The sequence below is a fragment of the Chiloscyllium plagiosum genome, chromosome 35 (genome assembly GCF_004010195.1).
Source record: "Chiloscyllium plagiosum isolate BGI_BamShark_2017 chromosome 35, ASM401019v2, whole genome shotgun sequence".
Taxonomy (NCBI): Eukaryota; Metazoa; Chordata; class Chondrichthyes; order Orectolobiformes; family Hemiscylliidae; genus Chiloscyllium; species Chiloscyllium plagiosum.
In genome coordinates, this window is record NC_057744.1 from 16,555,559 (window position 1) to 16,583,554 (window position 27,996).

Consider the following 27,996-nt stretch of genomic DNA (forward strand, 5'->3'; position numbering starts at 1 on the left):
GTGCTGTTTTAGTAACAGTTATGATTAGCTCAATGCCAAAGGTCTTGAGGATTTCAAATGACGCACATCTACTCTTAAGAAATAAGAGACAAACTAATTTGTTGGCTATACACTGTGGTAAAATGACTATACGGAACACCAAATCATTTTAATATACCCTTTCTTGAAACAAAATTGAAAAACAGGTCAGAAGATTATGGCACCGGGTACTAAAAGATCAACACTTCATAAACATATTTGACATTTTACTCTCCCTCACTTCATTTATTGCTTTTGATGAGTTAACTCATTCATTAACAGTGGATTTCAGAAAAATGCATTATACAGCTCTATGTAAATATTCCAAAGTACTTTCTGAACTCTGATGCAATTTTTAATTTAGGTCTTTATAAAAATAGATACAATACCCAAAAAAGATTCAAAATAATGACTCCTATGCAACTTTTAATGTTCTAGCATCCATTCATAGTCAGTTCGCCTGTGAACTTACACTACATTTCTTTAATCCTATTAGTGGTATTTAATGAATTGGCATATGGAAAACAAAAGGCATATAAAATGTTTCCAGTACTTTGCAATTATCCTGTGCTTGACACAGATAGCTGCTCAGCCATCCTTTTACACACTGTAATGCTATTCTGGAACATGAGGGCAGAAGTAGGAGCTGAAAAATATTGCCACTCTTCAGCAGATCAATCCCACTTCTAACACATATACAAAGGAGAAATAAACCTACTGAAGTCATGTTTTCGTTTGTAAATTAGTTTCCTATGGTGAGCAAAGTCAGCATTGCAACCAGCCAATTTCATGTGCTCATGGGTCTGTCAACATTCGTTTCAAGCCACAAACAGTTGCATTTTTAATAAAATGCCGATCTATTTGTGTTGAATTTTTTTGTTCTGTATCCTCTTCCCATCCGGTTTGTGTTACAGTCATATCATGTTTATTATTTATGTCTATTCATTATCTGGAGCACAACTACCATCAGAAATTGACAAAACGTCTTGCAGATCATGAAGTTTCAGTTGATCTCAATCCATTATCATCCCAATGAGCCAGTATAATTAGCCACATGGCTCTAGGCTTTGTTGGCGAAAGGAGTGAGAGTGTCAAGAAACCAGGCAAGGTGACTGTAGCTGGTCACTACCTAACGTTGCCTACTGGATATTGTTTCAGTATGATAGTGAGGAAGACAAAGCTCTGGCTCGTCTATGCAGCCATAGAGATTTATCAATTCTCATTATTACAGCCCAAAAAATGAAAGAAAGGACACTTGGTTGAAGGACTAGAGGGTTGTCTGCATCTGTGGGACTGTATTTACATGATTCAGTTTTTCTTTTAGAATTGCAAGGAGGAGGATTAGGAGGAAAAACAAAAGTGCGCATATTTGCTTGAAATGCAGCAGTGAAGCATTTGCTTTCTCTTCTTTTATTTGTCACTTGACCAGCAAAACCAGGAGATTCATCTACATTTGTCAGCTAATATGAATTTGGTTTGACATTGTTATCTTGAATGGATCCCACAAAACCAAATTGCTATGTGTTTGCATGATAAAGGACATGTATGCATACATGTATGCTGTGTGTACATTTCATTGATTATGACGATAAACCATTCTGGATTGTGTTGAATGGTGTTTTTCTGCATCATCACAAAAAAGAATCAGTCAATATACTGCTCAGTCCCTGCTAACGCTATAAGCAATGGCATTAAACAGTTTGCAATCTGAAGTAGATCATGTGAAGGGAGTTGAGCACTGTACATCCAAATTCCAAAAATGCTGAAAGGTCGGTAACGTCTGAGTAATTGTAGAGCTATTTTATTGAGTCACCAGAATCGTGGACTGGGGAGAGTTAAGGGATGTTGTGTTGGTGGACTTGCAGAACACATTTGCTCAGGATCTGCACAGAAGATTTTTAAAAAATCAGTCCGCAAGGAAAGAACCTTGGAATAAGTCATTGACGATTAATGTGACCATGATATCAGAGGATAGAAATGAAAGGTTCATATGCCAATTATCAGAATGTGACAACTAGTGTTCCCCTGGGATTTGCAGTGGGCTTGTTTTTCACTATTTATTAACAACCGGAGTGAAAAAGTGAATTCACATTTACACAAGTTGCAAAAGGCACCAAGCAGCTATGTGGCTCAGTGGTTAACACTGCTGCCTCACAGTGCCAGGGACGCAGGCTCAATTCCAACCTTGTTCGACTGTCTATGTGAAGTTTGCTCCAGGTCCTCCAGTTTTCTCCACAATCCAAAGACGTGCAGGTTAGATGGACTGACCATGCTAAATTACCCATAGTGTCGAAGGTGTGCAGGCTAGGTGGGTTAGCCATGGGAAATGCAGTTACAGGGATAGGGGGTATGGGTCTGGGTGTGATGCTCATCGAAGGGTCAATGTGCCAAATGGTCTGCTCCCACACTATAGGGAATAAATGATTCTACAAGATGAGAGAAAGGGGGCAGAAGATAATGTGGGAATATAGATAGTGAGCACACAAAACTGTGGCTGATGGAGTTCACCAAAGCAAACTGGGAGTATTTTCTTGGAGAAAAAAAGGATCTATGGAGGAGTGAAAGGACTTAGGTATCCATTTCACAAAACAAGAAGAGTGGTTACTAATTCAAAATCACAGCTGAAAAGCTGGTTAACTGATACTGGAAACTGTTTCGGAAAGAAATGAATAGTATTACTTGCTTTCTTTTCTAGTTTCACAAACACCAGAAGAAGAAACATTCTTATGTTAGTCAATAATTGGTTTAAGGCAGCAACAATTTATTTTCAGATTCAAGATTAATTGATTGATCACCCACTAATCTGCTGAAAAGTAAAAAAACAATTTGTCAGTTTTTTCTGTTGTACAGTCATCAGGACAATTCACAAAAAAAGAAATTCAAGGGGAATATTAACATGTGTGCTGCACATAATGAATCAATGAAAGGCTGTCACCTATTTCACGGATTTGAACAGTTACCATGCACATTTATTCCTGAAAGAGCTTAAAAGACAATGGTATATATAGCTTCCAATACATTGAATTCAATTGACACAATCCTAAACTGATCGTCAGCGGAATGGTTAGCATACTCATGATTACCCTACAAATGCTGCCCAAGTGAGGAATCACATCTAATATTACTAATTGTGTTACAGGTTTTGCAAATGCAAACTGATTGGGTACAGTCAGCAACTTGCTTGTTGTGAACATCTGAAGGTTATCTGATACAATCCAACAGACTTTGCAACTACAGTATTTGAATTGTTAATTCACAGGGACCTGTTGTTTGCAGACAGAAAGAACATGTGAACACTATACCCAACAAAATAGGTGACAGTCTTTGGCCTGGTTCACTTTGTCAACTTGACTGATTTAAAATTTACACAAATCTGACTGTTAATTGTCTATCATCTTGAACCGGGACATTCTCCATGACAATTCCTCTATCAGCGTGCACTTGGAAACCAATCAGTACTTTCCTCCCACACAGTGCAAATGTTCGCATTCCCGGTAAATTTGTTTTCTTATGTATTATCCTAATGAGCACAAGACAAAAAGCTTCACTGAGAAGTGTTTTAGTTACTAATACTCAAGTTAGATATTAAAAAATACTATTGATTGATTTTTATATTCCATAATTTGAAAAAATATATTTAGAGGAACAAGTTGAAATCTATTCAATGGAAAAGATCTCTGGAACCTTTCAATGATTCAATTATCACTGGATGAACAGAAAGCAATTCCAAAGCAGTCAGAATAATCTTAATTCTTGTTCAAATTTTATTAATCTTACCTCATCCAGGTCACCTCTGGCTGTGGGAATCCATCTGAATCACAAGTCAATGTCACAGACTGGCCACTGTGCGCTGTGGCATTCACCACCATGTCTCGGGGATGTATGCTGGGAGGAACTGTAACAAAAGAGTGTGAATACCATGTAAGGTGACAATATATAAAAAACAATGAATAATCATGAATGCCATTTTCCATGGTCCATTATCCCTCATCTGCAACATTTCACCATGACATCCCCTATTGCCTCTCGGTTTTCAAGTCACATATGACTGCCCATTCATGGTTTAGTTTCTATTTACCCGCTCATATACACAAGCACATTTAGGTCATTTTATAGCAAATGTTTTTCTATCTTCCCACATCATTACCTCCATAGTCCCAAGGATTTATTTTTATATCCCCTTCAGAGTCTTCTATTCCTCTGGATTCAGCCTTCATTTTATTACTTCTATTTATGGAGTGTAATATAAATGCAAACTGTTGCTTTTGTTTATGAAACAGCTTGGAAAATGAGATGAGGTGGTAAATAACAACTGCATACATTTGCTTTAAACAATGTTTTATTTAAACTGAAGAGCTGTGCAATTTACCAAACTGGGTTAATGACCAAAATATTGAGAATTAAACAACTTACCATTAACAATAACCCTTATATCCTTGAATTTGATTTCACCACGGGCAGCAATTATTCCTTCACATCTGTAAGTCCCTTCATCTGTCTTCTTAATACGGCGAATTTGCAAGTAGTTGTTGGGAAGCATAGTAAAACGATCTAAAATAAAAAAAATGGAAATCATCAGTACTCATATTTTATAAAAACAATACAATCGAAGTAATTTACCTCACAAACCCAGAGCTTAAAGATTTCTACTCTCTAACTTTGGAGCTTTCTCCTTCAGACCATTTTTCTTTTAATCATGATGCTATTTCTCTTCCTTGTTCATAAACTGGGACTGCATTTCTCATTAAAATACAGTTTGCTTCTCCTATAGTATTCCCAAGAATTGTCACAATCTCCAGGTTCCTGGACAAATGGAATGGCGGGAACATAATACAAATAGACCTATTTAATAAGATGATCCAAAGGTTGTATTTTGACTGGGTGATAGTGTTACCATGAATGTTGGTACAAGCTCAAACATGAAATCCTGCTTTGTACTCATAATGACCAATTTTTGTTTCATTTGTCAAAAGGAAATATTTCATTCTCAGTTGCCTGAATGACATGCTCATGAAGGTCACATCCAAACCCCACCAAGAGTAAAAACCGACACAGAAAGAAAGAAATGGAGATCTGCTCTACCCAACAGAAAAAAAAAACCCAGTTTGCTGCTTGATAATTCCTACAATTATTACCTTGAAGTTAATCTGTGTCTTATGAGCTAGGTGTCCATTTTGTTTCTAGTTCACACACAACTTAGTAATACATGGTACTTATCACTTCCAATAACTGACATTTTTTGACAGCTATATTCTTTATCCAAAACCAGCTATTGTACTACATAAAGTAACCAATCTGTTTTCCTCATTGTACTGAATTTGAGTTTCTATTTGCAGAATTTCTTTGCCACAATTAAGTTTGAGAACGATTATTGGAATTCACTTTAGCTTAAAAATTCAATAAATGCTTCTCTCCATTCTCTGTAAACACTTTAAGCAATTTTCTACATTAAAGGCACTATGCAGCTACAAGTTCTTTTTATTAAATCCTGAACAGAATCTACGAATTCTACCCTTTTTTTTGGCAAGTTGCTCAAAAGCTAATCTCAAATACCTAAAAGGATTTCAAAACAAAGATATAGCACATTTCCATTTTGATATTTGGATTCTCAGATCACATCATGTGATCAGAAATAAAAATGGACAAGGGGGTTGCAATTTGGTATATTACCTTATACCAAAAGTTTCCAAACAATGGATTGCTTCTCCCTCATGGAATGTTGGAACAAATAAGTGTTGTTGCCAGCTCCGAGACAGCAACAGCATAGTTTGAAAACTCTGATATAACCAGCGTTAATTTGCTGCAAGGTCCCTTTAAATGCTTTTTGTTTGGGGGCATGGCCTAATGATCTGAGGCTTAAGTGCAAACACCAGTCGGGCCTAAAACAGTTGATATTGAATTGTGTGCTTTTTTTTGTCTGTATTGTTGCTCTCTATTGTCTCTATCAGGGTGGCACAGTGGCTCATTAGTTAGCACTGTTGCCTCACAGCACTGGGGACACAGGTTCGATTCCAGCCTTGGGTGACTGTCTGCGTGGTGTTTGAACATTCTCCCCATGTCTGTGTGGGTTTCCTCCCAAAATTCAAAGATGTGCAGGTTAGGTGAATTGGCCATGCTAAATTGCCCATAGCCTTCAGAGATGGTTAGGTGCATTAGTCAGGGATAAATATTGGATAATAGAGTAGGAGAATTGGTCTGGGTGGTTATTCTTTGGAGGGTCAGTGTGGACCTGTTGGGCCAAATGGCCTGTTTCCACACTGTAGGGATTCTATATCTATTTGAACACCCAAACCATAAATCTTCCCAGTTGGGTCAGACCAAATGTGAAATATTAAAACAGGGTCACAGCAGAAAAAGGGTGAGGTAGCTTTGCCTTAGATGTTGATTCAGATCCAAGCAGCACGTCAACATGGTGTTACTTGATCACGTTAACAACAAGTGTGCAACCAGCATGAATAGCACAATTAATGAGCTACACTCACAATATTACATTGTAAGACACAGGAACCATCATTTCTATTCAATTCACTGACACTTTTTGACAGCTGAAACATTTGTCCAAAACCTATAATTGTACCACGTAAAGTGACAAATTCATTTTTGTCATTGTGCTGAATTTTACTTTCTATTTACGGAATTCCTTGTTACAATTAGGTTTGAGGATGATTGTTGGAATTAACTTTAGCTACAAATTCAATAAATGCTTCTCTCAGTTCTCTGTAAAGCACCTTAAGTAATTTTATAAAATAAAGACACACTGGAAATACAAGGTATTTTTGTTAAGACCTGAGCAAGTGGTAAAATGGTGAGCCCCAATTTAACACCACGTACCACGGTTAAATCTGGGTAGCAATGCTTGGTCAATGTGACAATTGCTGGGTTGCATGGAGTAGCAGTTGCGGATACTGATGCTGTGGAAGCAGGTATAGGAAGGATTTAATCTTCTCATGAGATTTTTACATTGCAAGATGCTGGCAGGATAAGCTGCAGTGGACCATTTCTTTAGCCAACTGCTGCTTAAATACCTCATGTCTGAGCTTTCGTGTTATAGGAAATGAGTAGCTGTCAAAACATGCTCAAATTGGTCTGTGCAAGAAGTACAATAAAGAAGGGCTTGCACAGAACATTCACACCATGGAAACAGTGCACCAACACTGATTTCATGACCGTAGATAAAATCAGGAGATAATTTCTTGCTCAAATTACTTGGAAATTAAATTCGCATAAAATATTTTTTGCATGCATAAGCATGTCGACTGCTAAAACAGAATGACAACTATAGGTCTGTCATGAGAAGGTCTGCAAATAAAATTAACACTGACAACATTCACAGAGATCAAGCTCACACTGACAGGAGCTCGATTAGCAGGACATTATCTTTCATAGAACCATGTGAAGCTCTCGAGTAGAAAGAAGAAATGGCTTAACTGAATAAAATTTCCAAAAACTCTTGTGTAACACAGAAAACTGTCAGGTGATCCCATCAATCGAAGCACAAACAAGTTGTGTGTGGTAATGGGCAGAAACTAAAAAAAAGCGAGATTTCAATACAAATTCACTGCATGATTTGTATATGCAAGACAGAATTAACAGTCATAAACTAATGTTCTAACTTCTAAATTTAATGCTTTAAATTCTATTATTCAAAGTCGCAAAGGTGGTTAATCAACAGGTGGAAATTTTCCAACTTTCTTTTTGAAAATGGCGTGATGGCCTACTAGTATTATCACTGGACTGATGATCCAGACACCCAGCTGGGGACACAGGCTCAAATCCTGCCACCTCACCCCCACTTCCCCCTCCCTGAACCCCCAACCACTACCAGGCAGAGAGATCTTATTTCATGTAGAATCATGGAGCAGGCTCAAGGGCTGAATGGCCTGTTCCTAAACCTTGTTTGAATTCAAAGGGGGACACAGTATGCCTTAAGCTAGAAATTGCTAATTATGTATATTGTGTGAAGTAAAATTATACTGCTACAGAATGAATTCATAAATCACATCAAATGCAATGCCTGAGTCAACTTTACTTCATAAACCTGATATTTGTTTTCATTAATCCTCTTTCGGGCTGTTTTATGGAAAGTAATAAATCAGGAATTTGTTAATTACTCGCTATGGGATCTGTCTTCCAGATTTATTTTGAGGTTGAGAAAGTGGGAATTAGAAAGATTTCGTTTAATACAGATGCATATTTAATTAAACCGAGAGAAGTCACTTCAACCTGCAACTAATTTCCCAAGATTCTGACACATGCATTTTTATTCTTGGTATTTAGTTATTGTTAGTTGTTGTCCGATACTAAATTATTAAATTGTTACTCCTCCCTTCTCCATCCAGTAACATCAATACACCAATGGAATCTCACTTTATAGTCTTTTAGATATAAAGAGGATTAAAGAAAAGATGCTAGAAAGTGTGTGAAAATGAGATGAGGTGAAAGTGTGTACCCTGAAGACCTGTATCTACAGTCAGTGGGACATAAATCAACATTCACAGAAGACTGGGAAATTTTTACGTGGTGACAGCATTTCAATATCAAAACTTAAAAATCGAATTTAATTATTTCATGGAAAGTGGGTGCCACTGCCAAGGTGGCATATTGCTGGAGGATTCTTCAGAAGAGCACAAGTAAAGCTGACTCTTTCTTCAGAGTCACTGCTTATAATGCAGTGATTCAGCAGCCAGTAGCAAATTTGGCTGCACCACGTGCAGAAAGCTGACAAAGACTTGGGTCAACAAATATGATGATGTGGAGCTACATGATTAGCTGCAAGGTTCCTACAGCTAACACGAATCCAACGACTGTGATCATAGACAGGGTAAATAGAGATAAGTTTTTTCCCAGGGTGAAGGATTCAGTAACGAGAGGTCACGCTTTCAAGGTGAGAGATGAAAAGTTTAAGGGGGATACACATGGCAAGTACTTTACACAGAGGGTGGTAAGTGCCTGAAATGCGCTGCCAGCAGAGGTGGTAGAGACAGGCACAGTAGATTCATTTAAGTTGCATCTGGACAGATGCATGAGTAGTGGGGAGCAGAGGGATACAGATGCTTAGGAAATGGGCGACAGGTTTAGACAGTGGATTTGGATTGGCTCAGGCTTGGAGGGCTGGTTCCTGGGCTGGTTCCTGGGCTGTAAATTTTCTTTGTTCTTTTTAACAGATGCCTCCACTCAACAACATTATGGGCATGTTGCTATGGGACGAGTCACTGGGCCACTCTCCTACAACATCTCCACTTTCAGCAATCACCAGGCAGGTACCGGTCTTTCCACATATGGTGTTTGTTTTCATCTTCTTTTTAACCCATCACTTAGTTGGCTTCTGCAATCCAGGACAAGCTTAAAAAACAAGACAAGTTCTCAATACCTCCTTCGTAACTGCCGAGTACAATTCAATGGTGACACACCGGTTTAGGACCATGATTGCCTTACTTGATCTCTGAAAGAATGCAACACTGAACGTTACAGAGCCCCTCAGCCACAGAGCCACACAGGAAAACAGGAGCACAAAAGAATGTCGGTCTTGTCTGATCTCTCGCTTGGCTTTGATATCCAGCTGGCACTAAGATAGGTTTAGAAAATGCAGTCTTTCATACTAATCACAACTGACCAACCTCGAAATGTTCCTGGCAGTCGAAGACCAACGACAAAAGGATTTCACAGATGTAAACAATTTCAAGCAGAAATGGACCTTGCAAGGCAGACTTGATTAGGTTTGGGTTCCAGCTTCTTTGTGTGCTTACCTCTATGATTCAGAAATGAATCATATCTATTTAACACCGCTGTTAATGGGGATAATTAATTTGTCATTAATACACAAGGCTTCCCGACAAAGCTTTATATTTCTCTTTGGCTGCTGGCCCTCAAGCTTAGAAATAAACTCTGAATGATCACAGCTGCCACAATTTCCACATTAAATATTCTAAGGCCCTAACCAGGTTACAAATATAGAATTTAAACTGACCAGGTCCGACATCCCCCATATCTGCATGCCGCAGAGGGCAGCAGCCCACTCTTTGCTACCACTGAAGTGATACAGACAAGAAAGACGCACCAACACCAGCAACCTCAACCCAACATCGGTAGCATTGATGCACTGACCCTCCTTGATCAGCTGTGATGGGCTGGGCACACCGTCAGTATGACCAACACGAGACTCCCCAAGCAGGTGGTCTACTCCCAGCTCTGAAATGATAAGAGAGTCCTAGGTGGACAGTGGAAGTGCTTCAGGGATACCCTAAAGGCCTCACTGGCCAAATGGGATATTCCCACTGACCCAAGAGCATCCAAAGTGGAGGAGTGGTATCTGAGCACCACAAAACTTGTGGTCAGGAAAAAGCAGAAGCCAGGCAAAAAACAATGATAGGAGTGTGCTGCTGCACCAATGCCCCACCCACCCCTGTCCTGTGATCACCTGCCCCAAGTGTAACAGCTGCTGCACCTGTTTATCAGTTTGTGCAGCCACCTATGGACTCACCGAGAGTGCAAAGAGGGTCATTCTCGTCTGCGAGGGGCCAATGATGACGACAACTGACAAGAATCGTACTGACAGTTGTTATTGGCCTCTCCATCTGGCCCTCGTGTGTATGGCCATGACATGGCACATTTCATCTCCACCCCGCCTGTGTAACTGTGTGTCTATTTAGAATGATGGAAACATACAGCACAGAAGGAATCAATTTGCCCTGTCTGACCTCTTTAAAAGAGCAGTCATGTCTGGACCCTTAATCCTGTTTTTTGTCCATAATCATGCATGTTCAACAACTAGCCTCATATTTTGCTCTGTCGATGACCTTTTCTCTCTGACCTCTTGCAAAAGGGACAAGTCTTTCTCCACCTATTCTCAATGTAGCTCCCATCTTGAAACCTTTATTAGGTTACCTCTGAACCTTGTACGTTCCACAAGCCTTTCCTTATAAAGGAAGTGCCCTACTCTAGTAAATCCTGGCAAAACCTTCTCCCTTGCTAAAGCTTATACATCTGCCTTCAAGGCGTAGTGCCCTACAATTGTCCTCAGTATTCCAGCTGAACCTATCCACTGATGTAAAAATTTCCACTTGATCTCTTTTCTTTTACATTCCATTCTCTTGTTTGTGTCTGTAACCACCTTAACAATTTGCTCTGCCACCTTTACGTTTTAGGGATTCCAGGCAAGCTGGTTTGCACTGCTCAGTGCACCGCCTCTGAGTTTACGATAGAGGGACGATCATTGAAAAAGGAATTGAAGGTGACTGGGCCAAGGACACTACCCCGAGGAACTCCTACAGCAATGTCCTGACTTTGAGTTGTTTGACCACCACCACCACTACCTACACCACCAAGCACCCAGGTTCGATTCCAGCCTCGGGTGACTAGCTGGAGTTTGCATGTTCTCCTTGCATCTGCAGGGGTTTCTGCCAGGTGCTCTGGTTTCCTCCCACAGTCGAAGATGTGCGGGTTAGGTGGACTGGCCATGGTAAATTATCCCAAAGTGTCCAGGGATGAGCCATGGGAAATGCAGGGTTATAGGGAGAGGGTGAGGGTTGTGTCTAGCTGGGATGCGTTTCAGTGGTCGGTGCAGACTCGATGGGCCAAAAGGCCTTTTTCCTCACTGTAGGGATCCTATGTTCCTGTGAACTGGGCAAAAGCATGGCAAATGGAGTTTGATGCAATGAAGTGTGATGTAATACACTTTAGAATTAATAACATGGAAAGATTACACAATCTGTAAAGGATATAAATTTGAAAGATGCAGATGAGTAAAGAGAAGGTTGTTGTGATTCTGGAAGAGGATTTTCTAGGTGATACATGCTATTGCCACTGTACATCAAGGGTGGAGTCAGTGAATGTTTAAAGGTAGTGGATGATATGTCAAACATCCAGGCAAGCAGAAAGCATTCCGTCATGTTTGCAGACGGTGGGAGTTAGGAGTTGAATTATGCCTCACAGGAATTTCCATTTCTGACCTGTTCTTGGAGCCACGTTAGTTACATGGCTGGTCCAACTTCTGATCAGTAGTAACCTTCCATGATGTCAGTACTGGGAAATTTGCTATTAAAGGGAAATGGTTAGATTGCCTCTTGTTGGAAATCATCATTAGTATTCATTTCACACACATTCCAGACAATTGCTAGCTATCTTCCACATCTGAGCGCAGTCCAGGTCTTGTTGCATTTGACCATGCACAGCTTACTGATGTGTCACATATGGTGCTGAATGTCGTGTAACCATCAGCAAAGATTCCAACCTCTGGAGTTTATGATAGAGGGAATGATCATTGATAAAGGAGTTGAAGACAACTGGCCCAATGACACTGCTGTAGGAGTTCCTCAGGGTAATGTCCTGGATTTGAGTTGTTTGACCGTCAACTGTTTTAACCAGCTTCCCTTTGTGCTAGATTGGAAGGAAAACAGCAGGAGTGTTCCCAATTCCCTTTGACTTCACTTTTGCTTAGATGCTGTCATGCTATGCCTGGTCAAACACTACCTATTGCCAAGGTTTGTCCATGTTAGGACAGGAGCTAAGTGGTATTGGCCAAATCCCAGCTAAACATCAGTGAGAAGGTTACTGCTTTACATATACTGTTAGGAAGTATTGTCAACAACACCTTCCCACATTTTGCTGATAATTAAGTAGATGGGTGGCCTGGTAATTGGCTGAGTTGTCCTGCTTTTCATGGATATGGGCAACTTTTCACCATTTTGGATACATGTCAATGCTGTACCTGCATTGGTATAGTGTAATTCAAGGAGTGGCTAGTTCTGGGGCACAGCCTGTCTGTGCTATTGGTGGGATGTTACCTTTGTAGTAGCAGGTTCCTTCAGCCATCTCATATTAGGTGGAGGGAATCTCAGAAAGAGACAGAGGTGAGATCATCTGGTTGGCAATTCTGACTGACGATGACTGCAAATGTTTCAGCCTTAACGTCTGGGCATCACTTAGGTTTCTTCAAATCACTGCTGAATATCCACCATGAATGACTAAAAAAAAATGATAGTCCACCCACTTTGAATGCTCCCCAGCCCACGTAACATTATCACCATTATTATACCAATTTTCAGTGTGGAAACCTGATCATGCCCATACAGAATTGACAGCCTCTCAATGGAACTATTTATAGACACCATCAAGCTCTTTTAGACCACATTCACTTTTATCAAACCACATAATATTTTAAGATCCAAGTTGAAGAATCGATGTGTTTCAATTTTCTTTTTCCTTTTCCTACCATTACCTTCAACCATTCTTGCCTCATCTCAGACCAGGGCAAGCATTTTACTTCTTTCATTGACAAGATAAAAATTATCCATTTAGCTACCTTTACATCCATTTTCATTGTGCAATAAACCAAGTGCCCATTAAAATCCTGACTTCTCTCCATAACCCCCATTCTAGCTGACAATCCACAGGAGTACGCTGCTATTTTTTTGAAAACAGGGCAACACATTCATGTGATAGTCTAATCAGAGCTAATTAAGTCCAAATGTTGGAAAGAAAAGGGCACTGTTTGCTGGTTAGCGAATGCTATTTTAATCAATATCAACTTCCATTAGTCATGAGCACAGCCCAAGAAGCATGATTATAGGAACAAACAGACTGAATACTTTAAACTTAAGTATTTGAAAATGCACGCCAGAACAACCACAATTAATCACCCACTAATCAGACTGACAATTGCAAAAGTATTACTTTTACAGTTTACTATCACAGTTTGTAAAATTGAGATCATAGGTTAATTTTTAGCTCACCGTCTTTCTTCATTAGAACGTCTCTGCCTCTGTGCTTCCATGTGATGGTCGGTGGAGGTGAACTGACAGAATCACAAATGACAACTGCGTCATCACCCACTTTGAACTCCTGTGGTGAAGGGGCATTTCTGAATTCAAGTTTCTCTGTTGAAAATAAAGAGGAAGATGCAAGACACTTAGGAAGTTTTCATTGTATTTACAATTTCATTCATACTCTTTGGATCTTGTTTCTTTCCCTTTCTTCCTCTGTTTTAGTAACTGAGGTAGGTTTTTTCACTTACAATTGCTAAATATGATGGAAGTTAAAATTTGAGGAAAAATAATCACTGCAATCTTGGATCGGCAAAGTAAAAATTTCCAGTGCCCCATCAGGATAGCAGCTTTCCACTGGTTTAAATGTTAGAAGATGCAAAATATTATTTGATGCAGAGAATTTCATAGCTGTGCTCGAATTGATCCTCAGGATGAACTCCAAAGTTGTAAGTTTTTGGATAAACAAAGCCTCCAGCAACCAGCCTTTCCAAACAGTAGGAATCAATGGGGTATAAACTGGGGACTGCACATCTTAGCCAAAGTATTGGTGGCATTACGCAATGAGAATGCATCACAGATGAGACCCACATTGTGGCATAATGACCTCAGATGAAGTGGACTGGGGCCTTGAAGATTGCTGCAGAAGACTGAGAAAAGTGATCGAGATGTTGCAACTGGGCTATCAATGTTAAGATTTTTGTTTAAAGGCACAGACCCATCCAAAATAAAACTTGTAAAAAAAAATTACTGAATGTCTTACGGTAGATCTTAACATTAACCGTAGCCTCGGAGTCGTTCCCATCTTTTGATGTTGCCACACATTTGTAAATGCCAGCATCATCAATTCTGGCACTGTAGAGAGTCAGGCTGGAGGATATTTCATTTACTGTCGCAACAGCAATCCGTTGTTGATTTGGATCAATTTTTTGACCATTAGGCAGATACCAGGAAATGCTGCTAACATCTCCAGTCGCTAAAATAAAAAAAGATAATGAGATATTTAGCTTATGTACTCAATGCAATGCTTCAGGCAACTACGAAATGCAGATTGACAGTTTAGAAATCAAAGGTGACTTAGCGTCTGTCCATTTAGGAGCTACTCATTGTACCTTTGTTGCTTGGGTTCAATTACATATACCTAATATTTTATAATTTGCCTTTTGTAAATGCTCAAATTAAAATTACAGACTAGAAATTATGATGAACTGCATGAGAAGGCATGTGCTTTACACTTTTGTATGACATTTCTCAAATATGGCATACCAGTCATCAAACCATTTGAACTGTAGTGAGGGAAATGCCTTATGAGCACACTGAAGCTTTGTTTTATTAATAACAACCAATAGTCTGTTTCCATCTCTTATTTATTGATAGTGTTAAAAATATAAAATGTTAACATACTAGTAAAGATACCAGATGCCAATATGAAAGTTATTCAATTCTCAATACTGAGAGAGAGTCACTGAAAATTACTCTTGTAAAATGCTATGATATCCTGGAATTCACCATTACACTGAATGTAACCAGACATATGCATTTACTAATCTATAACTGATACATGTTCCCTGTCTCAAACATGAGCCCACTCAATATTAGTGATTGTGGAAACGTTTGCTGATTAAAACTGGGCAGTTAATCTTTCCTCTTCTTCAAAATGGGGATATGGAATGGAAGTTGGATGAGTGGATAGGGGAATGGAGGGAAGGTACAGATCAACCATGATCACCTTTCTTAACTTCTGATTCTCCTGTCTAATGAGAATTTGTCCACTTCTATCATAAAATGTATTCAATGACCAACACCACCACCTTTATACCCGTCCCCGCACTTTTGGAGCAGAGGTTTAGCTCAGTTGGCTGGACAATTGATTTGTAAAGTAGTATGATGCCTATAGAGTGGGTTCAGGTCCTGCACCAGCTGAAGTTACCATGAAGGACTCTCCACCTCAATCTCTCCCCTCGTTCGAGGTATGATGACCCCAGTGTCTGTCTCTAATGAGAGTAGCCCTATAGTCGCTCAAATGAGCAGACAGGAGGAAGCTGGTCTGCTACCTGCATTATATTGGACAGATATAAGATAATCGTGCATTCCTCTCAGTATTTCTTCACAAGGGTAGCTATTTAACTTGGCCCATGTATCTTTTAAATTGTAAGTCAGAAAGACCAAAAGTGCACACTCTATGCAAAGTGCTACTTGAGCAGATATTATATTAACAAAAATGTTTTCTTTGATCTTCTACTACTAGGCATTTGACAGTGAAGATCCTGAGTTCAATTTCAATTCTAATTCAAGTCACACCATGACTAATGTAGGCAGTGTTGGTACCAGGAGTCCGAAGTACTACAAAAACTTTGAAGCAACTCGTTAAACAAAATTTGCATAACCAAGATCAGTTACATGCATAATTGTTAGTAAACTCCAAAGGCCCAATTCTTGCTATTTATAATCAGAGTGCTCTGACAGTACTCAATTTCATGTCACTGGCCTGGAGTCTTCAGCAGTTTGAGTAAGAGCTGTTGTCAATCAATCATATATCTTCTTTGCTACATGCACTTTACTTTTAATAATATGCTAAAGATTTTGTGACAGAGCATTTGGTGCTGATAAATTAAAATTTACATAATAAAAGCAATAGGGTTAGGGCTTTACATAATAAAAGCTGAAAATGTGGACAGATACTTGGAAAAGGTGATGTCCAATTTAATATTTGTTTTGTCAAAAACTACTTAACATTTGATCTAAAAACCTCCAAATGAGTGAGCAATTTCCATGATTTAAGCATTTCTTTTAACGTGCAAAAATCACAGCATTTGCATTCCAATTAACTTCCTGACATTTAATAGACTTTGTTCAATCAAATCAAGTTTACAGTTCAAATTGGGTAGTCATTTTTCTAACTACAGTTCTGCCTAATTTAATCCATCCAATGTTGAATAAACATAATTCATTGCATGCTTCTCATTTTAAAATTGTAAATTTCATTACTATATCAATAAAAAATTAAGTCAAAATCTTGCACAACCAATTTGATTGCTATTTTAGATCTAAATGATATGTTGTGCAAATATAAAGAGGTTTTTCCACTTCAGCCCATCTAACACACAGTAGGAAAGCATACCTAGAAATTTTGCAATCCAAACCCATGATCTTCTATCCATTAAGCTCAGTGACTGCAAAATCAGACAGACTTGAGACTCTGTTGACATGCATGCACCAAGAATACCAAGTAGAAAACAAATCAGTATTAAGTGGAGTAGTGGAGAAAGGAGAAAATGTCTTTGTGTTATCATTAATCAATGCTACAAAGGAAACCTCATGATTAAAATGCTGGAAATTCCTTGAGGAAGACAAATGATCTACAACACAGGAATTATGGTCTTGCCTACCCATAAAAGTGTCTGTAAATTATAGTCCCAATTGAGATATTTATACTACAGTACAGGTTGCATTTCTGTGCAGGCACTTGACAGGGTAGAATAGCTTGAGCTAGAACATCTCATCATGCTCTGATTAAGTATTAAATACAGTGTGTAACACACCATTTCTATTTTTGCCTGGGTGAAAGATAAATCATTTCAATAATGGAATGGTGTTCAAAAACACTCTGCAGTTGCCCTGGGTTTTCTCCTCTCTCTTATGTTATTCTGATTTATGAAAATTAGACCAGCCAAGGATTTGAACATTTGGTTCAGTTCAAGTGGACAAAATCTGGACTGCAACAAATAATATTAAAACCACTGGCATAAATCCTCAATTTCTTTTTATGACCCTGGTAATGGTTTTCTTCACAGGCTTAACAGGTTGATGTTTGACAGTAAAGATCAATCTTTCAATGGCTGTGATCCACATGGAACAATATAGTTAGATTATGTTTTAAACTAAGATATTCATGGGATCAAAATGGCATATTGGACCATTACAAAACTCAAAAGATTTGTGTACATATGAATGCAAGAGTTATGTTGTCATTCACAACTCACTCAAAAAGTAACATATACAGTCATAGAGTCATAGAGATGTACAGCATGGAAACAGACCCTTCAGTCCAACCCGTCCATGCCGACCAGATATCCCAACCCAATATAGTCCCACCTGCCAGCACCCGGCCCATATCCCTCCAAACCCTTCCTATTCATATACCCATCCAAATGCCTCTTAAATGTTGCAATTGTACCAGCCTCCACTACATCCTCTGGCAGTTCATTCCATACACGTACCATCCTCTGCGTGAAAAAGTTGCCCCTTAGATCTCTTTTATATCTTTCCCCTCTCACCCTAAACCATAACTTATAGAGCTGGAGAAAAAGAAAAAGAAATTGGTGTATCGTGTTCTTGCAAAAATGTAGAAAAAAATATTATTTTTTTGTTAGCTAAATGGTAGATGCTTCCACTTTCAATGAGGTTATCACACTGACATTTTGAGGGATCTCTGTATTCTGCCCCAAGTATTTTTTTTAAAATTTTATCAATGGTCTTTATACGCTATTAGATTTACTAGCTTTTGGAACTCTTGATATGACTTCGATTATTGTATCTTTGGTGTAAGTCAATGATTGATAACCTGAGTTTTAGCTGCTATTATCTTTACCACTTCAGCATCACATAATTTATTACAAATGCTGTGGAAATCTCTATGACTGCAAGTGTTGTCACGGATGATCTTGTGGAATTTTTCTCCTAAATCTGTCACCTTTATATTTTTAATGGTGTCACTTTCCTGTTAAGTCAGAATCCAATAAGCTTCACTGCTGCTAATGACTATCAGAAGCAGTGTGAAAAAAATCTATGGATTCAATAAAAAGGAACTGGAGTGGAGAGAAAATGATCGAGTGTAAAATGGCCAGGGGAATATGTTTATGTAGGTGTGCATTGCAATAAGTGAGAACTACAGATCACAGCAAAGCATTTGTAAGCACTAAGGACTATGTGATTCAGAAGAGCAATTCTGAACAAAAATAGCTAAGAGGGTTAGAACTGCGGAGTATTACAGAATACAAAGGTTGTTCTATTAAACAATTTAATAGTTTTTAAAGGTTGGAAAAGTTTTTTTGAGTGCAAAATGATTGTTTTCAATTGAACAGTTTAGTTCCCATTGGTTCAGTGCACCTAATGCTAAGTTTTGATGGCCTTTGGCAGGATGAGGGCTAGAAATTAATCAAGTGCCATTATCAGTCAAACTGATGTATGTAAAATGTACTGACTTGCATTAGAGCTCACTTGGCAATGATTAAAAGTGATCGAGATGTGTGACAATGAAGTGCTGCAGAAAACACTGCTGGAGTTATCAGCAAGAAGTGTTATGATGAGATTATATACTTCCCAAGTGCAAAAACTCCAATTTATTATTAGCAAATTTCCCACAGCAATGCTCTCAAAAAAAGAGGAAAGATCTGTCCAAGTTTGAAGTGCATGAGGGAGACAAGTTCCAGCATTTTGACTCAGTGACAGCAAAGGAACTGCAATATAACTCCCAAGTCAAGATGATGTGGGGCTTGGAGGGGAACATTGTTTGTTCAAGCCTGGCATCTTCCTCGCTTCCCTCACTCCTAGGAAACTTCTACCATGGACAACGCAAAGAAGATCATTCATACCGATCTGTTTAGAGGAAAGTACCATTAATAATAATTTATTGCATTACATCTCTTCAGTCTTGCAAGCAGATACCTCAAACAACCTTGTCAAAGTACTCTAGCTTCTTGGTTTGTCCTAAGACTGTTCTATCATTCAAAGACTCATGATTGATCCAACATTCCTCATATTCACTTTCCTGCCCTTTCCCTATAACCCTCAAATCCCCGATTGATCAAGAATACATCAAAGTCTTAAACTTGCGCCCCTTTATTTTGAGACTATGTCTTCTGGTCCTAGACTCTCTCATGAGGGGAAACATTCTCTTGAATTTTATCCTGTTAAGTCCCTTAAGAATCCTACATGTTTCAATGGGATCACCTCAATTCTTAACTTCCAGTGAGTACAATCCCAAGCTATTTAGCCTTTGCTCATAAGATAATCTCTCCATACCAGCGATCATCTGAGTGAACATTTTCTGAATTGCCTCCAATGAAGTGACATCTTTTATCAAATAAGGGGACCAAAATTGCTCAAAGTACTCCAGGCATGGTCTCACTAACACCTTGTACAGTTACACCTCAATTCCTTTGAAATAAAGACCAAACTTCCATCAGCCTTTTGGATTACCACTGTATGTTGCAGCTTTCTGCAGTTTTTCTCTATTTAAGTAATATTCTGTTTCTTCCAAAGTGAACAACATTATATTTTCCCACATTAACCTCCACTGGGCAACTTTTTGCCCACTTACTTAATCTATCAATACCTCTTTGTAAACTGTTTGTATCCCTCTCTCAACCCGCCTTTCCACTTATTTTTGTGCTGCCTGCAAAGTTGGCTACAGTACATTCACGTCCTTCCTCCAAGTCACTGACACATATTCAAACAGTTGCAGTCCCAGCATTGATTCCTGTAGAAACTCACTGGTCATGGATGGTCAACTTGAAAAAGGGCCCCTTATTGTCACTCGCTGTTTTTTTCCCATAAGCCAATTCTCTACACATGCCAATATACTACCTGCAACACCATGAGGTCGTATCTTATGACTTGACGTTTTGTGAGCTACTTTGTCAAACACCTTCTCGAAGTCCAAATACACCATGTCAACGGGCTCTCCCTTATTCATTCTAGTTAAGACTTATTCAAATAACGCTAATAAATTAGTCAAGCATGACTGTCCTTTCATGAAGCTATGCTGACTCTGCTTCATTCGCAAAAATCCTGGAATTCCCTCCCTGAAGGCATCAGAGGTCAACCTACAGCTCATGAGCTGCAGTGATTCAAGGCAGCAGCTCCCCACCACCTTTCCAAGGGCAACTACAGACAGGAAATAAAAATGCTGGCCAGTCAGTGGTGTCCAAATTCCACCACCGTATATAAAAATATTTTGATTTTTCAAATGTTCTGCTATCACTACCTTAATAATTGACTCCAATACTTTTCCAATAGTAGATGTCTTACAACTAGACACTTCTTGCCTCTCTGTTTTTGAACAGTGCTTTTACATTAGTAGTTTTTGAATCCTCTGGCATTTCTACAAACTCCAATAATTTTTTGGAAAATTCCAAACAATGCATCCATTATCTCTGTAAGTATCTCTTTTAGGAACTTCAGATGCAATGCATTAGGGTGAGGGGACTTATTAGTCTTTAGCCCCATTAGTTTGTCTAATACTACTTCTCTACTGATAGTGACGGTATTTCATTCCTCCCTGCATTCTTTAGCATTAATAGAATATTGGGAATATACATACATATTGATGGACTGTGAAAGATTGAGAGATAGGGAACAGTTTGGACACTTTGTGTCACCATGTAGTTTCTTGTAGATTAAGACAACCGTTTCATGTATGCTGTAGTCTATCTTCTGTCTACAGAAATTCAAGTAACTTTAAAGACAAAAAACAAGCAAAGCATTTAGGGAAGTAGGATAGAGTTTTAAAGCCTTTCATGGTTCCGAAAAGATGATGAGGACACTGCCTTAGTGATTGCCTGGCAACAATTTCTGGATTTAGTGTTCTGTTTTCACAGACCGAAGTCGTCAGTAAAGGAAGGAAACCCCAGGAACCCCAAGTCTCTCAATAAAAACTGAAAGAACTGTGGATGCTGTAAATCAGAAATATAAAGAGAGATTGCTGGAAAAGCTCAGCAGATCTAGCAGCATCTGTGGAAAGAAATCAAAGGTTTATTTTCAGACGTTTCATCACCACACTGGGTGACATCTTCAGTGAGACTCTGGATGAAGCACTGCTGTTATTTCCTGCTTTCTATTTATATGTTTGGGTTTTTTTGGGTTGGTGATGTCATTTCCTGTTCTTTTTCTCAGGAGGTGGTAAATGGGGTCCAAGTCAATGTATTTGTTGATAGAGTTCCAGTTGGAATGACATGCTTCTAGGAATTCTCGTGCATGTCTCTGTTTGGCTTATCCTAGGATGGATGGAGACTTCGACTGGCAGAACACATCCATCCAAGGATAAGCCAAACAGAGACACTTATGAGTATTCCTAGAAGTATGGCATTCCTAGAAGTATGGCATTTCAACAAACACATTGACTTGGACTCCATTTAACCACTCCTCTGAGAAAAACAGAAAATGACATCACCATATAAAATGACATCACCCGGGAAATGACATCACCGACCCAAAAACCCAAACATATAAATAGAAATATCAGCAGTGCTTCGTCCAGAGGCTCACTGAAGATGTTACCTCGTCTGGTGATGAAATGTCTGAAAATGAACCTCCCAGCTCAGTGAGTAAGCCTACATCCAGAACCTCAACTTGAGCTACAAATCTTCTCAAAACTCGCTGAGAGAAACCAAAATTAACATTTTGGGTCCAGTGACCCTTCCTCAGGTCAATTAACTTCCATCCACTGTTTTCAGATTCTTCACCAACAGGAGTGTTTTCCTTTTGACATTTGTTTGTTTTTTAAAACATCATATTTGCAGAGATTTTGTCTTTTGTGTTGTGTTTGTCTATGCTTAGGACTAAGGCATACAGTTCTAATTTCAGGTTATCATTTAAATGTTAACCAGTGTTTGCCAATATTTTAAGAATTAGTTTTTAAGAATTAAGAATTAGCAAGAAACAGATTATTTTGAATTAATTATAAGTAACCTGGTGCAATTCACCTTTACTTGGGATAGCAGTATTAAAAGGGATTTAACAGGTAATGTGTGGAATCGTATCAATACCTTTCTACTATGATTAGTGAAACAGGGGGCTCAATCATTCCTGCGATAACTATTCTTGTAAGAATAAACAGGGATCAGTATTTGAGGTATGGCAAGGTAATTGGATGAGAGTTAAGGGTGTGAACAGAGCTGAAAATGTGTTGCTGGAAAAAGTCAGGCAGCATCCAAGAAGCAGGAGAATCGACGTTTCGGGCATGAGCCCTTCTTCAGGGCTCCTGTGGTGATGCGGCTCATGCCCGAAACGTCCATTCTCCTGCTCCTTAGATGCTGCCTGACCTGCTGCGCTTTTCCAGCAACACATTTTCAGCTCTGATCTCCAGCATCTGCAGCCCTCACTTTCTCCCTTAAGGGTGTGAACAGCAAATTTCAGAGAAACATCAGGAAACAGTTCTTTTGAAAGAGAAGTCAAGCAGAGCACCAGATTGCCAGGATGAGTGGTTGGAACCTTGACGATGGATTCATTTAGGAAACATTTAGACACCACTGCAGAAGAGAGTAAAGTAATCTAGAAGGATAACATCAATTTGGTTGAATGACTTCCTTCACTTTATTTTGTAAGCACAAGATAAATTCAGTACGTGTCACTGCAGCAAGCCAGAAGGGCTGCCCAGGACTATAATCAATATCCCTATCCTGGAACTACATGGAGCTGGCTGTTTATGATATTACTATTGTCCATCAATCACAGCAAGTACACGTTGATGAATAAGTGCTGATAAACTGTGCCCTGATATTGTAGATATTTCTTGGCATTCAGTTAAATTCACTGAGGAAGAACTTCTACTGTGCAGTCCATGCACACATTTTTTTGAAGAACTTGAATGTATAGTGCACAGAGGATACTCTAGTGAGCCAAATACTCTTAGATTTGCTCAGAAAACAATCTGCAATACATGCATAATGAACTAGTAGCATCAAACAAAAAAAGAGTGGGTGGTTTACTCACTGAGGTAAAGTAAAACAGATCTCACTTTCAGTGTTTATGAGTTGAGCACCTTATTATTTAGGAAGATGCTGGATCATCTGTTATATTCAATTTTGCAACTGTAGAAACATTGGTGCAGTTGTAATAATCTTTGTTGTTGTGTGCTATGCATTTATAGAATTTGTTTTACTGACCTTATTCTTTGACATGTCACAACTTACCAGTGCATAGAAAAAATTTGGAATCTCCCACACTGACCTCTCCTTGGGATGGCATGATATCAACTTGCAGTGCGGCTGAAAGAGGAGACACAAACGTTAGACAAATAACCAAACACAAACTCCCAGTGTGAACAACATGCACACATTTAACAATTACATGGTAACACAGATTGATGCCATCAGGTGTACCACTGTGACTGGGAGACAAAAGGCTCGACAAATGCTCTAATGTAATAAAGTTCACCATATTCCTACTGGGGCTGCTCTCTCTCTAATTTGAAAGAGAAACACAACAGGTCGTAGCTTAACAGAGGGTCACCATTGTCTCAGGCAAGGGGAGAGGTTGAGAATGAGACTCCTGCGTGGTAAACTCAGCCAGTGCAAGCAGCAACAGTGTAGCGTATGAAAAGACATCACTTTGATAAGTAAACAGATTAGGTTAGATTAGAGGAAACCGGAGCACCCGGAGGAAACCCACGCAGACACGTGAAGAATGTGCAAACTCCACACAGATAGTCGCCCGAGGCAGGAATTGGATCCGGGTCTCTGGCGCTGTGAGGCAGCAGTGCTAATCACTGAGCCACCGCGCCAAGCCGATACTCTCAGCTTGTGTATTTATGCACGTAAAACCTGCTTGTCTTTCGAGGGCTATAATATTTACACAGCTCTTCAGTGATTTGTACGTCATTCAAGCTTATGACATACATGGAACACAGGATCAACAAACCCATTCATTTAAGAAGTTCAATTTTGTTCCATGAGTATGACTCCACTGGTTTCTGAAGACCAGATATATTGCAAAACTGAAATCAAAACTATTTCTTTCTACCGTAAATTGAAGACCTGCATCATGCTAGACACGATATAGTGATGTTCTTCAGGAGAGACCTTTTCCTCCAACTTATTACATATTGACCCTGAATTTCAGTCAGTTTCTTCTGATCTGCCAATGATCTCTTAAAGACTGGCAACAAAATCTGGATAAAAAAAACATTTCTGAGACTTCAGTCTCCCGCTAGGAATTTGCCTAAATTCCAGATGATATATGCCACACTCCCACATATTTTTGTCAAGTCGAGAAGATACCTTGGGAATTTGTTCACGATCCTCTGCAGTTATGCTCTACTAAAAGAGCACGAGAGTAGCAAAAAGTGACCACACAGTAGTGATTCCATCACTTTCTCCTGGATGTATCATCACTGTGAGCAGATTAAAAAGAACTAACAGGGTAGAGAAATAAAATTGGCAGAAACATTATTTCTAAATCATAACTCTGCCATATTACTACATTCAGCAAATGACCTATCATATTATGTTTTAATACTCTGGTGCTTAACTTTTATGCTATCGATATAAGCTTCACATAAATGTGATTTAAGAACTTTATTTCAAATGCCAATTTTTTTAAAAAAAGTTTGCTTCTTTTCATTCAGTGTTATTTCTTTAGAGGAAGAAGTGATTTTGATATTGAGGAGGTAATATGATCAAACTAATGATCTACTTACTGTTGAAGCAACCATACATTTTAAGACAACTCAGGCAAAATGATGCAGAGAACATCCATTACACAGCGAGTGGTGTGCTGCTAAGCATTTTTTGCTCCTGTTTAAAACATTCTGAATTTTTTTTTCAACTGTATTATTTTTAAAAATCATTACATTTTCTCTCATGCTGCATATCAGAGACAGGAGCTTGGCTAAAGCAACATCTGTCAATGCTGTGCAGGTGAATCCAGCAATGAAACATACAGTTCAGACGCATGCATTTAAATACCAATCAGTCTGCATGAGCTGACTGAAGGGGTATGGCTCCTTTCAATGACATACAAACTGCCATTTCCTTTTATTTCATCGCCCTGGCTATTTAGCCGAGTCATCATGGATCGGTAAATGCCTTGACTTCTAAGATAGAGCTCAAAGAAAGTATATTGAAGGAGTGTTTGCACTCCATTGGGTAAAATAACTTTTCTATGCTATTAGTTGCTGTGACGACTGTAAATTTGACCTGTGAAATGAAAAGACTGTCTTTGATCTTTGCTATTTGTTGGGCAGCAACCTTTCTCAGCCGAGTACTGTAATTACACAGAAAAGGGTAAGATAGCAATTAGGAAACAACGGTCCCTTCTGATCACAAATCCGACATGGACAAATAATGATGAACTATTTGTAATTCATTGTAATTTCAGGTCATTAGTGCTTCAACCATCAGGATGCTTCAGAAATGGTGAAAACTAAATACAGCTGACATTACAAACTGGAACAGAAGTTGCTGGAAAATCTCAGCAGATCTGGCAGCCTCTGTGAAGAGAAATCAAACTTAATGTTTCAGCTCTGGTGACCCTTCCTCCAGCTTAAATTAGCTGCGCTGGGTCATGGATACTTCAACTATTATTGTTATTTGTTTTAAATTAAAAAAAACTTTAACATTGGTGTAGAATTGGTGTGTAAAAAGACAATCATAAACATTATCTATTTACATACAGTTTTCCAGGTACAAGCAGAAATTCCAGTGTAAAACAAAGTGCAAAAAAAAGCATAAAGGGATTCTAAGAGGTTTCCCCTTGCAGAAGAGGCCAGAACAGGGAGGCGTACATACACTCATATATATCTTTTAAGATGTAAATGAGGTTATTTTTCTGAAGGTTGTCAGTCTGTGAAGTTATCTTCTGTAGAAGAAAGTGGAGGCTGGGTCATTGAATTTATTGAGGCAGAGCTGGCTAGATTTTTTAATAGACGTGGGTGTAGATATGAAAGTAAAGCTAGGATCTTAACCAAATCCGGCTGGGAGAGCAGGCTGGAAGGGCTGAGTGAGCTATGGCTGTTCCTACATTTCTAATAGGCTAGTCTGTCCAAAAAAAATTATTTGATGTTTAATTGCTTTGCATCTGGATTCTTTCACAGGCCAAGTTCCTTTTCACTAACACAAGAATGAGACTTCAGGCAGAAGCTATAATCAGGGACAAAGGGAAATACAGAAACATCTCGCACTTCAAAAACCACACCATGGTAGATCCCCACTTGTCCCTGCAAAAGCCCCACACTAGGAATTTTTTTAAAAAATTATAATTGACCACAAATTACTTTTTTGCAATATATTCCAAAATGTACTCAGCTTGTCATCATAGAGAAACCTTTGCTGTACTGCCTTTGGTACAAGTGCCTTCCTTACACTTGGAGACCAGAACTGCATGCAATGGCCTGACATTCGTTATATGAGTGTTATGCATGGGCTGGATTCCATCACAACAGACTTCAAATCCATCGCCCGTGAAAGTGAAGAATCCTCTGGGCAATTCCTTTATGCCTGGAACCCTCTGAACATCTCCATATTAAAAACTGGACACATCAGAGGGTACCAATGAAATTATTATAGTCATAATCATAGTCACACAGCATGGAAACAGACCTTTCAGTCCAACCAGTCCATGCCGAACATTACTCCAAACAAATCTCCTCCCACCTGCCTGCTCTTGGTCCAGATTTCTCCAAACCTTTCCTATTCATCTATCTACCCAAATGTCTTTTAAATGTTGTAATTGTACTCGCATTTCTGGGAGATCAGAATTGAACGCAGTATTTCAAAAGTGGTCTAACCAACGTCCTGTATGGTCGCAACATGTCATCACAACTCCTATATTCAATGTACTGACCAATAGAGGCAAGCGAACCAAACACCTTTATCACCATCTTGTCCACCCTGTGACTATTTTCAAGGAACTATGAAACTGTACTCCAAAATTTCGTTGTTCTGCAACACTGTTTCATAAATTTGTCTATTTTCTCTTTGACAGATGCAATAAACCCTGATACGACTTGCCCTTGCTGGCAAGACATTCCAAACAGGGGTTCTTTAAACAAATCTGTTTCCAAGTACTCTCCTCATTCACAGTGACAAGCTTAAATTGATTTTCTTTTACAAACATTAGAACCAAAGTATTCTTTCCCTATTTACTGTATTAAATCTTGTCATAATTCAATTTGCTCTACTAGAGAGATTTGCAACATTTGGAACATGTTAGACTGCTTGTTTTCTCCTTTACTCAGTATTGCATTTTGAGGAAGGAATACAATAAAATGCACTTATGAGTACATTGGTTGATAAGAAGTAACTGAGAGTTAATATTTCAGTTAGTACAAGCATAGCTAATGAAAGGATTGCTCTTGCAATTTAAAATGACATCACCTGTAAGATAATTAGGCTGACTGTACATTCAGAAAAGATTTACAAGGATGTTGCCAAGGTTGGAGGATTTGAGCTATAAGGAGAGGCTGAACAGGCTGGGACTGTTTTCCCTGGAGTGTCGT

The 27,996-nt window shown here is 38.9% G+C and overlaps 1 protein-coding gene across 22 annotated transcripts in view; it reads right to left on the reverse strand.

Moving 5' to 3' along the window:
* Nucleotides 1-27,996, reverse strand: part of LOC122540675 (neural cell adhesion molecule 1-like) — a 508,029-nt gene that overhangs the window by 179,848 nt on the left and 300,185 nt on the right. For all 22 annotated transcript variants that reach the window (XM_043676739.1, XM_043676737.1, XM_043676738.1 and 19 more), the window contains exons 2-6: nt 23,693-23,767; nt 14,542-14,754; nt 13,749-13,892; nt 4,432-4,569; nt 3,796-3,913 (exon numbers count right to left, since the gene is read on the reverse strand). In XM_043676739.1, the coding sequence (XP_043532674.1) occupies nt 3,796-3,913; nt 4,432-4,569; nt 13,749-13,892; nt 14,542-14,754; nt 23,693-23,767 (688 nt within the window). The remainder of the gene's footprint in view (nt 1-3,795; nt 3,914-4,431; nt 4,570-13,748; nt 13,893-14,541; nt 14,755-23,692; nt 23,768-27,996) is intronic.